Source organism: Sphaerodactylus townsendi, linkage group LG01 (assembly GCF_021028975.2).
Source record: "Sphaerodactylus townsendi isolate TG3544 linkage group LG01, MPM_Stown_v2.3, whole genome shotgun sequence".
Taxonomy (NCBI): Eukaryota; Metazoa; Chordata; class Lepidosauria; order Squamata; family Sphaerodactylidae; genus Sphaerodactylus; species Sphaerodactylus townsendi.
Window position 1 is genome coordinate 21,866,990 of NC_059425.1, and position 12,029 is coordinate 21,879,018.

The 12,029-nt window shown below is 44.8% G+C and overlaps 1 protein-coding gene across 2 annotated transcripts; it reads left to right on the forward strand.

Annotated features, from left to right (window-relative positions):
• The first annotated feature begins 503 nt into the window (after positions 1-503).
• On the forward strand, positions 504-11,294 carry LOC125439408 (SLAM family member 5-like). 2 transcript variants are annotated; one of them, XM_048508517.1, is made up of 4 exons: positions 504-686; positions 4,613-4,915; positions 8,155-8,412; positions 10,720-11,294. In XM_048508517.1, exons 1-4 carry the CDS (start codon positions 596-598, stop codon positions 10,857-10,859), a joined length of 792 nt encoding a protein of 263 aa, XP_048364474.1. In that variant the 5' UTR covers positions 504-595; the 3' UTR covers positions 10,860-11,294. The 2 variants fall into 2 exon arrangements, with proteins under 2 accessions (XP_048364474.1, XP_048364481.1); XM_048508524.1 differs by having other exon boundaries at positions 629-654.
• Positions 11,295-12,029: the final 735 nt, after the last annotated feature.

The following is a 12,029-nucleotide window of genomic DNA, read 5'->3' on the forward strand; positions in this document are numbered from 1 at the left end:
CTATAGAAGGCTCAAAGGGAACTACAAACTCCTTTCACTGCACCTCACAACAAACACCCTGTAAAGGTGCTGGGTGGGGCTGAGAGAGCCCAGAAGAACTGTGACTAGCGCAAGGTCACCCAGCTGGCGTGTGTGGGAGTGCACAGGCTAATCTGAATTCCCCAGATAAGCCTCCACAGTTCAAGCGGCAGAGCGGGGAATCAAACCCGGTTCCTCCAGATTAGAGTACACCTGCTCTTAACCACTATGCTGCTGCTGCTCCTTTTAGCAGGCTGTTGCTTCTCCAGCACTTTGGAGGTAGGCATCCAAATGCAGCTGTATCTTTCTTTCTGCCTTTCAAAATGCAAGCATCTTATCATAGATGTCAGACCCACACTGTCTGGGAAGTACTGCTGTAAGAGGTCGCAGCACACTTCCCTGTGACAGCTTTAAAATTACTCAGCTGGCTCTTCCATCCCTGCCCCCTCTTCAGCATCTGCAAAGCCCTTTTAGCCAGATTGTTTTTTTGCTTCCCGTCAGGCAACAGCAGCCTTTTCACACACACACCCCAAACCACATCTTTCTGCAACTTTCTTTTCATACAAGACATAGCAGTATGAAGCTTACAACCAAGAAAACAAAGCGGATCAAAGAAGTTAAGATGAGAAATTTCTGGTGTATGATCTTTGTGGTTTCTCTACCAGCAGGTATGCCTTTTTAAAAAAATGATCTTTCTTTTTAATGTTAAATGTAGAACGAAGGACCTGGCTTTCAGATTGCTAGCTATTAAGGGACGCGTCTGTGCTAATTTCTCGTCCAAAGACCTCCTGCCTGTCAGTCTACGAAATCCTCCTCCTCTGATATTTACTTACTGATTTACTTACTGGCTTCATTTTCAAGCCATCTTTCTTGCTGAGACTGGACGTTACAACGCAGTAAGAACAGTTTATTACACACAACCCACAAGATTGGAGAAAAGTGCACTAAAAATCTAGTACAATACAGCCAATAAAACAAGTCTATGAGACTGGTGGATAATACGGCGAGCCATCATAATACAATAAGTAGAGCAATCCAGCTGTAGTAATGCACTGCTGACCCAGCAGCACCGTGGTAGAACGCTGGCACACCAGCGGACCTACGGCCTTCTGGTCGCACCGCACCCCCACTCCTCATCCCCCTATGAGTCACGGGTCGTGAACTGTCTGGCTCAGTCACCGGGCGCAGGGACAATGGTCTTGCCCCCAGGTGAGGATTAGGCTCAGACGCTTACGCTCCTCTCCGCACGTAGCCAGGTGAGATCATGCATCACATGATGATCTCCCGACCTCCCGCTCTCCCGGAACTCCCCCCGTTCCTCCCTCCTACACGCCCCCGATAGAATAACAATAAAAGGTGCCAGGAACCAGCACGCGGGAGACTCGCTAGGAACACGGAGCTCCGCGCTCCCGCTGCTGGCGATCTCCACCAGATGTTATCTCCGCGTCTCGTCTCGTTCTTACGCTGACCACGTGGGCCGACTACACCAGCTAATTTACGAAACTAACAAATGAACAAAATTTTAAATACCGCCAGTGTAGTATGCATGATGAAAACAAACATCAACCTCTTTCACTTCATAAAAGTCTTCCTGAAGACAGATCAATCGAGGGTGTTGGTCAGTATTACTGGCTCACCTAGAGAGCAGCCAGGTGTACCTGTTACCCAGTGTGCACAGAAACTGGGTCCTAAAATGCAGGTTCCTATTTTGTTTGTGGTTCAGTTTTCCGGTGTATGTGGCTATTTCTGAAAAAGGGTTTTCTGTGTATATTTATATATAGTACAAGTGTTTGAAGATTAAGAACATAAGAACATAAGAACATAAGAACAAGCCAGCTGGATCAGACCAAAGTCCATCTAGTCCAGCTCTCTGCTACTCGCAGTAGCCCACCAGGTGCCTTTGGGAGCTCAAATGTAGGATGTGAACGCAATGGCCTTCTGCGGCTGTTGCTCCTGATCACCTGGTCTGTTAAGGCATTTGCAATCTCAGATCAAAGAGGATCAAGATTAAAAAAGCAGCCATTCATACAGTTTGTTCAGCTGTGCTCAACTCGCATGAAAGAAAAATAGTTTGATTTACATGATTACATTTACAAACGTTGGTAATATAAACAGTTTGATCAACTTAGGCCACCTCTACCTAACTACACCAGCAATTTGTATATAGAAGAGTTTGAAGAAGAAGAAGAGTTTGGATTTATATCCCCCCTTTCTCTCCTGCAGGAGACTCAAAGGGGCTGACAATCTCCGAGGCGTATTCCACCGTGAGCAAAGCACAGAACCTGTGAGGTAGGTGGGGCTGAAATAGCTCCGAGAAGTTGTGACTAGCCGACGGAACACTTTGGCGTGTGCTGGAGTGCAAAGGCTAATCTGAATTCCCCAAAAAAAATTCCACAGCTCTGGTGCTGAACTGAAGGAATCAAACCCGGCCAGATTTTGCGAGCTCGCCCCTACGCCACTGCTGCTATATACTAATACTTCTTATTGTAGTACTCAAAAATACAGTCAGAACATAAAAGCACCTCCCCTGCGCCCCCACTTACCTTTTCCATCCGGCAGAAAACAGTTTTCTGCCAGCAGAAAAATGGCCAGGCTGGTGGAGTGGGACCAGGCCTGGCAAGGGGGGAAAGATTGAAGGTTTAGAGAGCCATTTTCACGCGCGCACCCAGGCGTACTTGATTACCGGTGCCACGCGTCTTACACCGATCCCCTTGTAGCTACACCACTGCCTCCCCCCCCCCAGATCAGAGAATCTATGCCATCTCCGAAACCTCTGAAAGCACAACTTCTCCTCTCTCTTCGCCGGGACAGAATGTGTGAGGTTTGCACTGGGTTTTCTTGCTCTTCCCCGCCACCGCCACCCACCCCACAGCAATCTTGTCCATTCTTTCAGGCAGAAATTCAGAGTAATGGGAAGAGCTTTCTTTTTTCCTTTTTTTTCAAAAATGTTGCCACTGCCAGTGTATTGCTGGAGCAATACGCTGGTGAAATCCACATGAACTTTACCTGGTCTTGCAAAATAACGCTAGACCCAAGACAGCACACTCACACACACACACAAAGGCAGCAGAGAGCAACCTCCATGGAGGGAACGGGTGGGTAAAATGGCAGGGTGGAGACACTTTGTAGCAGGAGAATCCCATTTAGCCAACCAACCAACCAAACAAAAAAGCACAGAAAACCCTGACAGGAGTGCTGACCTGAGGACAGCTATGGTGTCCCCCCTCCCCTTACACTGCTTGGACACTCCCCCTTTCCCCTTTCCTAGCTGAGCCACAGTTAAGCAGTTCCTTCATGGTTCTTCCTTTGAACAAGATCATTCATTTGGTTCAGTTGAAAGCAGAAGTCCCTGGAAGCCACACAAGACACATTCAAATGAGCACCACTTCACATAGAAACTCCAAGAAAGCTATATTCCCCACAGTGAAAAACCTCACGTGAAAGCATCGTTTGATATCTAAACGGAAACTTCATGTCAGAAGCTGAATATCTCAGAGTGGCAGTAGTGGGAGGCACAGCAAGGAAGGAAGCTGGCTTTCTTGCCCTACTTCTGAGCTCCCTGTCAGTCATGATGGGAAACCAGAGACTACACTAGAAAGCGTTTTGGTCTCACAGAGCAGAACTTCTCCTGATATTCTTGTGGAACACATAGCAAAATACAGGATTCTCTGAGAATCCTGAGGGCCTCTTCATGGCTTCATCTGTACTACCCAGAAATAAAATATAACGTTGGTAATGGCTGTAGGATAAATATGTACAGCAATATTTTTAAAAGTCCTGGGGAAGGTACATTGCAGCAGAACAGCACAAGGTTTAATGAAGGGTTTGTGTAGATTTTGTTCTCCTTGGTGTCAAAATGAAGATGCAACCCTCACACAGTATGAAGCAGGCAGGTGGGATCTTGGTCCTTAGCCTCTGTCAGATGCTACACAAAATGATGTGAGTTGTGGGTTCTCCTCAGGTATGGAGCATGCAGGGCCCAGTTAGGATCCAACCTGCAGCACACAGGAAGCAGGACCTTCAACCTTCCAAACTGCATCATTTCCCCATCCTGAAACAATCCTGGGGGAGGGTTTTGGGGGAACCCACATGTGCTGTGGGGTACACTTGGGTTTCCCCAGCAGGCCCAGTAACCTCCAGTGGAACCCATTGCTCCTTGGCTGCACTTAATGATATATGAAGGGGTTCTCATCACTCCCTCAGGACAGTCCATCCCAGATGTTTTTGCACACTTGGCTGCTCCATCACTCTCATCCTTGTGCTCCATCCCTGCTGTCACCGATGTTCCCTCCGCAGTCCCTTTCAGCAACATTGATTTCCATAGCCAGCACACAAATTCCATCACGGATAAAAGTCTATACAGTCAATATAGCTGGCAGTTCTCCCCCTAAATTCTCCCAGAGAAAGCGGCTTGTCTAGGAGGGCTCTGTAACACCCCTTGGAGAAGCAAGAACACCAGGAGATTCATTCTGGTGGAGTTTGTTCTCACTCCTGGGCCCATAGCATTAGAATTTAGCCCAACTGCTTAGAATTTGACTTGGAGTTCAGGTACCAAAATTAGCCACTGTTATCTGTCATCTTCTTGCCCATACAGAATCTGTGGGAGAGCAAATGACTGGAACTCTGGGAGGATCTGTAACGTTCCATCTGAAGACTTCAGAAGAACTCACCCAGATTTCCTGGCTTAAAACATTTGGGGTGCGTCCTGTTCTTCTTGCTACGGTGCATGTAGGTCCGCCCTGTCACACCAGTGTCATCCGCTCAGAATTTCAGGGGCGACTGAATGTCTCTGGGGACTGCAAGAACTTACAAATCAGTAATCTATATCAAAATGACTCTGGAACATACAATGGACAAATAGCGGACTATGATGAGACCTTCATTCTGAAAGTGTACAGTAAGTATTTGAACAGCATCGTTTTTCTTGGGGAGAGAGGCAGCATCATCTCTTGCCTTGAAAAACCTATGGGATCATCATAAGTCAGCTGTGACAGGAAGGGGGAGGGTTTCCCACCTTGCAGTGGGAGGTCATGAAAAAAACAATGCCACAGATAATGTTGTGTCATCTCACATCCTGCCTACAAGTACTTTCAAACACAGAAACAACTGTTTGTCTTCACTTTTTCATTTCTATGATACACACATAGTCTTTTTTTAGAAGAAGGGATACAAATCATACTTAAACAATAGGAAGATGAAACAGAATAACTGGCAGTGCCTATATTTACATAGGCCAGGGGCTGATAGTGAAACCAACTAGCATGAGAAGTTGTTCTGGCTATTTGCCAGATGAGGTATTATTCATATAATGGAAGGAATGGGGGACAGGCGGATTTTTAAAACTTCTTAGTGTGTCTTCAGGCAAAGGAATTTGCTGTGGCGCTCATTTAAGAACTTTGCAGAATCATCAAGATTGCCTTACACAACAGGCTGTCTAAATCTCCAGTTGTTGATAAATCCCCAAATCTGGAGATTGTGACTTTACATTCCCATGCTGCGTGGGAGAGTTTGGGAGGATTTGGGGGAGAACACGTCCTACAACATTCAATTCCAGTGCTATTTTTACATACCCGCCTTTCCAGGATACTTTCAGCTGCTAGGCGAGGGTCTTTGTCCTCTTCACAGCCGAAAGAGCCCTTGGGAAAGAAATTAGGATCGACATTTTTCCTCCTACCCTAACCCCAGCCACCAGCCCACATCTCTTTTTTTACCAAGGTATAAGAGATCTTCTGTCAGTCTCTTGTCTTGAAATCCTTTCTGGGTTGACATAACTTGAATGTGACTTGACAGCACTTTACACGCACTCAGAGATCTTAAAGACTTAAGATTTGTGGAAAAGAGGAAGAACTGCAAGGTTTATGGCTCTTGTCTCTGCCATCCATCCTCAGGAAGCTTCTCTGCCAGGCCAATTTCCCCCGCCCCTCTCTTTCATCCAACTAAGGCCCAACTGTCTCAACATTCCTGACCACTTTAAGGTGGGTGTGTGCATTTCCGCTCCTAAAATTCACAAATATTACCTTATCACAACTGTACATCTACCCTGTTTCCCCGAATATAAGACATCCCCTGAAAATAAGACGTAGTAGAGGTTTTGCTGAAGTGCGAAATATAAGACATCCCCCGAAAGTAAGACGTAGCAAAGTTTTTGTTTGGAAGCATGCCCGACGAACAGAACACAGACAAATAAGACATCCCCTGAAAATAAGACACAGCACATCTTTGGGAGCAAAAGTTAATATAAGACACTGTCTTATTTTCGGGGAAACACGGTAATAACGGTGTGTAATTCCACCCCCCATCTGCAGATACCTAAATCAGTGAACTGGGACCACAATAACACTAAACAGATTTTTCCAGCACACATGAGGCACTCCCCAGATTTACCAAAAATTCTGAAAAGTTAAAAAATTACATTGAAGATTTAAATTCCCTCCAGTTTTTTTAAAAAAGTATTTTCTGTGCATGTGCACAAAGTTGAACCTTCTCCCAAATTATAAATGCTGCACTGCAGAACAAGATTGTAGAGAGGAACCCCTCTGCCAGATATCGAATGGCCCAGAGGTGGGATCCAGCAGGTTCTCACAGGTTCCCGAGAGTAGGTTACTAATTATTTGTGTGTGCCAAGAGGGGGTTACTAATTGGTGATTTTGCCACATGATTTTTGCCTTAGTTACGCCCCTCCTCTCAGCAGTAGCGTGCAGAACTTGAAGCAGTCTAGCAGGAAGTGCACCGGCGTGCGTGGCGGCCTGTGCTTGCGTACGTGGATTTCCCGCCCAAGGACCGGTGCAGCAATGAGTCAAACAGCATTTCGTCCAGGGATGCCTTGCCCCCAGAATGCCTGATGCGCCCCCATCGGGTCCGTAGCAGCCCCATTGGCGCTATTTCATACCAGTTTGAATCCCACCACCATGGGAACCTGTTACTAAAATTTTTGGATCCCACCACTGGAATGGCCTAGTCATACTGACAGCGATCCCAGGTGTTTCTGTGCAGACACCATCTCACATGTGTTTCTCCACACCCATCCCAGCAGACCTTTTTCTGTCATAATGACAGGCATTTTGTTTGGCTTTACACGTCGTAGAGCTGAGCTGAGCTTCACCTAAAGACAGTTCTCAATGCAATCTGGGCCAAATGTTATTACAAATGACTGAAAAAAGATGACTGTAGAGTAGATTATGATGACTTTTACTTAACTTTTTACTAGAGATCAGTGATTTATTACTGCCAACTGTTGCCTCACAAAGTACTGATCACATTTTCATGTTCACCAGAATTCTTTTAGTATGAGAAAGGCACTGTTTTCCATAGCACACATGTGCTGATTAATCTGGTTAAACAGGTTATTCAAGAACTACAGAAACCTGCAAAACCTGTTTGACCTAAAGCTTCACATCATGTCCACTGCACAACAACTCCACTTTCAGCCCTCCCCATAATCTACTAGTCCTGTTGTAGCTGGCTGGGGAGGAAAAGATATGTGACAAGGAGAGAAAATAAGAAATAATTTAGTCTGAGAAATCCATTTCTGCTCAACTTTCTATAACAGAGCCTGTCAATTTTCACATGTCCCAGGCCTAAGCACTAGGATTGGTAAATACTCTAAAAATTTCTCTAAAAATACTCTAAAAATTGCTAAAGTTTGCTTGGAAGGGGCAAATGCTGTGGGCATCAGGTTCACCTCCAACTGGGTGCCAAATTTTGGTGCCACTAGCTTTAAAAATGCGCCCCCTGCAGGCTGAAACATGAAAAAACACCAAAAAATACACACACACCCCCAAGCCCGAATACCTTGCATTTGGATTCGTTCATATTCAGGCAGAACATATTTGGCCAGTTTTTGTCCGAATGTGCCGGAATTCACCCAGATTTGGGCTGAATCTGGTATTTGTTTCATCCGAATCTCCAAGCCTACTTAGCACAAACTTCTGTTACGATCTGCTATTCATATTTATTTTTCGATCTTTTGCCATCTCTCTAAATTGCCTTTCAGACAATGAATGTTCATTTGTATTCTATGGGAGCAACTCTAAGCAGGTCTACTCAGACTCAAGTCTATTCAATGAGGTTTGCTCCCAGGAAAGTGTTCTTACACTTGTATCGTATGTCTCCTGTCCTTTCCCCACCACTATCCAGAAAATCTAACAGAGACTGATCTGGCCGTCCAATGTAGAAATGACACTTTCGGAGATGGGAATTACACGTTGCAGCTGAACTGTTCTGCAGGGAGGTGGGAAGACGGAGTGAATTATAGCTGGACCTCACAGAGCAAGAATGGAAAGAGCTCCTCTCAGACAGTCCAGATCCAAGATGATGATGCAAACTACACCTGCACAGCTGATAATCCAGTCAGCAAGGCCTCCAAGACAGTCTCTGTCCAGCTGGCCTGTGAAGGTAATAACCTGCTCCTCCTTTGCAGTGATTCAATATTTTTATGCAACTATTGCATAGCGGTTTTGCAGCTTGCCTAATGATACATAATTATGAATATTTAAAGTGTGTCGTGAGAGCCAGTAGGGTGTAGGTTATGGGAAATCCAGGTTCAAATTCCCAATCTGCCATGGAAGCTTGCTGGGTGACCCTGGGCCAATCACACACTTTCTGCCCTGACCCTGGATAGTATTTGGATGCAAGACCTGCAAGGAATACGGGGACCTGACACAGAGGCAGGCAATGGAAAAGCACCTCTGAATGTCTCTTGCCTTGAAAACACCACTAAGCGTTGCAACAAGTCAGCTTGATGGGAAACACAAACACACACAAAATGGGTATTTATTTATTTAATTTGATTTATATACCACCCTTCCCCTTCCAAGCTCAGGACAGTTTCCAACCTTCTTAATTCACTATAGGATAACGTAATAATATCATAGTAAAATAATAGCAATTTAGTATAAATAGGTTTTAAAATTTAAATTTATTATTGTAGTTTAAGAGCTATTGTCTTATTTGTCTCAGGTAGAAATCCCATCTACACGTGCAGTTTCATCCCCAAATGAATGGAAAAAGTTAAAAGCTCTGTTCATTAGGGCAGTGACAACAGATAGGAACAGCAACAAACGAATGGCATTGGTTTCATTCTTTTTCTTTGCATCTACCTAACAACCTAGTTAAAAAATTGAAGGAGGTCAGAGGGAACAGGAAATACCTTAAACTGACACTGAAGCTTTCCAATCATCAACAAAGTCAAACAGACCTTATCAATCCATTAGCGTTTTTTGTGTTTCTACCAACCATTGCTGGCTCAGTTGCTTGGGGAAAGCCCTTTTTAATAATGCAGTTATATAGCTAAGGGGCATTTATTTTTAATGATAGGGGTTTTCAGTTTTTGTTATACAATACAGTGATCAGAGTAACAGCACAACACCAATAAATTAGAAAAAATGTGTTCCCATTACAATCAATTAAAACAGCCATGTTCCTCCGCAGTAGCCAGGTATGTGGGCGGCAGGGTATGTGTGTTTGCAGCGGGTGGGGGGGGAGGGGGCACTGGCGTAATGCCCATTGGGCAAGGTGGGCAGCTGCCCAGGGCATCACCTTGTGGGGGGCATCAAAATGCTGGGTTCGTTTTGGGGTATTTTAGTGGTTTTCCATTTTTGGCCTGCAGGGGGCGCAGTTTTTAGGCTAGCGGCACCGAAATTTCAGCGTATCATCAGGAGACTGTCCCTATGCTACCCCCCAGGTTTGGTGAGGTTTGGTTCAGGGAGTCCAAAGTTATGGACTTTCAAAGGGGCTGCCCCTATCCCCCATTGTTTCCAATGGGAGCTAATAGGAGATGGGGGCTACAGTTTTGAGGGTCCATAACTTTGGCCCCCCTGTACCAAACTGCACTAAACTTGGGGGGTATCATTAGGGCAGTCTCCTGATGAGACCCTGAAAGTTTTGAGACTGTGCCCTCAGAAATGTGCCCCCCACAGCCTGCAACCCCCATTGACAGTAATGCAGAAAACTCAATGCAGAACAAAGATTCTTGGGCAAATTTCTAGGATGTTCCTGCAGGGGGTTCATTTTTGGATGTATCGGCACCAAAATTTCAGGGTATCATCTGGAGATGATGGGACCCCCCAAGTTTGGTGCAGTTTGGTTCAGGGGGTCCAAAGTTATGGACCCTCAAAGGGTAGCCCCCATCTCCTATTTATCTCCCATTGGAAACAATGGGGGATGGGGCACCCCCTTTGGGAGTCCATAACTTTGGACTCCTTGAACCAAACCTCACCAAACTTGGGGAGTAGCATAAGGACAGTCTCCTGATGATACTTATTTTTTTTATTTTTTTATTTCGATTTATAAACCGCCCCATCCCCTAGGGGCTCTGATGCTGAAATTTTGCTGAAATATGCTGAATATGCTGAAATTTTGGTGCTGATATGTCTAAAAATGCACCCCCTGCAGGCACCAATGTCCTGGTGCAAAAAATTTTTTGGTCATGGTGGAGTGGCCGCCCATGGGGGGTGGGGGCATCCAACTCAGGTTTTGCCCAGGGCTACAGTTTGCCCAGAGCTGCCTCGTTACGCCCCTGGGAGGGGGCGAACCAGTAGCTAAATTTATTGAATCCCACTACTGAGTGATGTATTAATAAGCAATTTTTGTCAAGAAGAGCTACACAAGATATGTTGAGGAAAACAGCTTCATAGATCCTCTTTCAGAAATATAGTTTGCAATCTAGTCAATGACTCAAATTATATTCTTTCTCTTTTAAAGGTCTAGTGGGCGTCACTGTTGGCTCACCTTCCTATTTGTTGATTGGAGCGACAATTGCGGCACTGATTGTTGTGAAAGTGATCGCCAGTGTTCTTGCTGTTGCTTTGGCATCAAGCAAAAAGAGACCCCAGAGAAGATAGGGTGAGATTGCATCATTTAGCGACAGCTGGTTTGGGTGAGCTTCACCTGCCCTGTCCTAATTTCCTCCAAGCCCACCTTATCACAATTCCTAGTTTCCTTACTACTGTTCATTGAAAGTTGCATTCAGTTCTTTTAACACCCCTGTCCTCTCTGGCCCTAATCCTGAAGTTTCAATTTTGCCAGAATGTGTTGTTATAATTTTGGAAATACCGACTAACGTTTCAGCTTTTGAGACTGGATTAATTTGGACCATGCAATTGATTTGAGAACAGTTTCTTCCAAGACGGATTACACTTGAGACTTTTAAAACTGATTTTATAAGTTTTCTTTTGATTTCACGGTATGTCTATGTGATGGGATTTGGCAAGTGCCAGTCACACAATCCAGTAATGAAGGGGTTAATTGATGCATGCTAATTAGCTAGTGAGATCAGAAATCAGTGACCAGGCAATTGATACCTATTGGTCAAGCAGACCTGGCATGTAGCCCATGCCAGTCTACACGTAGGCTTTAGATATATATTCTTTGTTGCTCTCTGCACGTGCTCAGTCTAACTCTCTATGTGTGAGTAGTAGCCATGTAATAGTCAAGCAGCAAGCTGGCTGCTGGAGCTAGCTAGCTGCTAGTTAGAAAGATATTTCTTGTTTTCTTCCAAGTTACCTTTCCTGTTAGTAAGTAAACTTTATTTCAGTAAAGCAACTGTCTCTGCCTCCTTATTGCACTGACTCTGCTCTATAAGTATATTTTTCCCAACAAACATTGTGGCCCCAGTATGTTTCTCTGTGCTGAGTAATGCCTTTAAGTTGTAGTGTCTGCTGGTGTAACCTCTTTCTGTGGGTTCTGTGGGGCAGTACTTGGAAGGAGTTGCAAAGAACTAAATTTAAACAAAACAGTTTACTTCTCTTTACAAATAACATTAAACATCAACATTTAACATTACAATTCAAGGTCCTGTTCAGGTTGCATTTCAAGTCCTTCTAGTTACAGTCTACTGATATTGCCTAGTCCAATTCTTCTTTGCAAGTGGGTTGGCTCCTGAAGACTCCAAGGGCTTGATGAACAGGATGCAACATGATGAAGGTTTCCAGGAGAACTCTCACCCATTACAACCACAAAAAGAAACCCTGAAACAATAAACTCCAACATTTACAACATAGCAAAAATAAACT

Coding starts and splice junctions, on each gene's coding strand:
- LOC125439408 (XM_048508517.1), top strand. CDS start 596: ATGAAGCTTACAACCAAGAAAACAAAGCGGATCAAAGAAGTTAAGATG. Junction 687..4,612: donor TGTGGTTTCTCTACCAGCAG/GTATGCCTTTTT, acceptor TTGCCCATACAG/AATCTGTGGGAGAGCAAATG. Junction 4,916..8,154: donor CTTCATTCTGAAAGTGTACA/GTAAGTATTTGA, acceptor ACCACTATCCAG/AAAATCTAACAGAGACTGAT.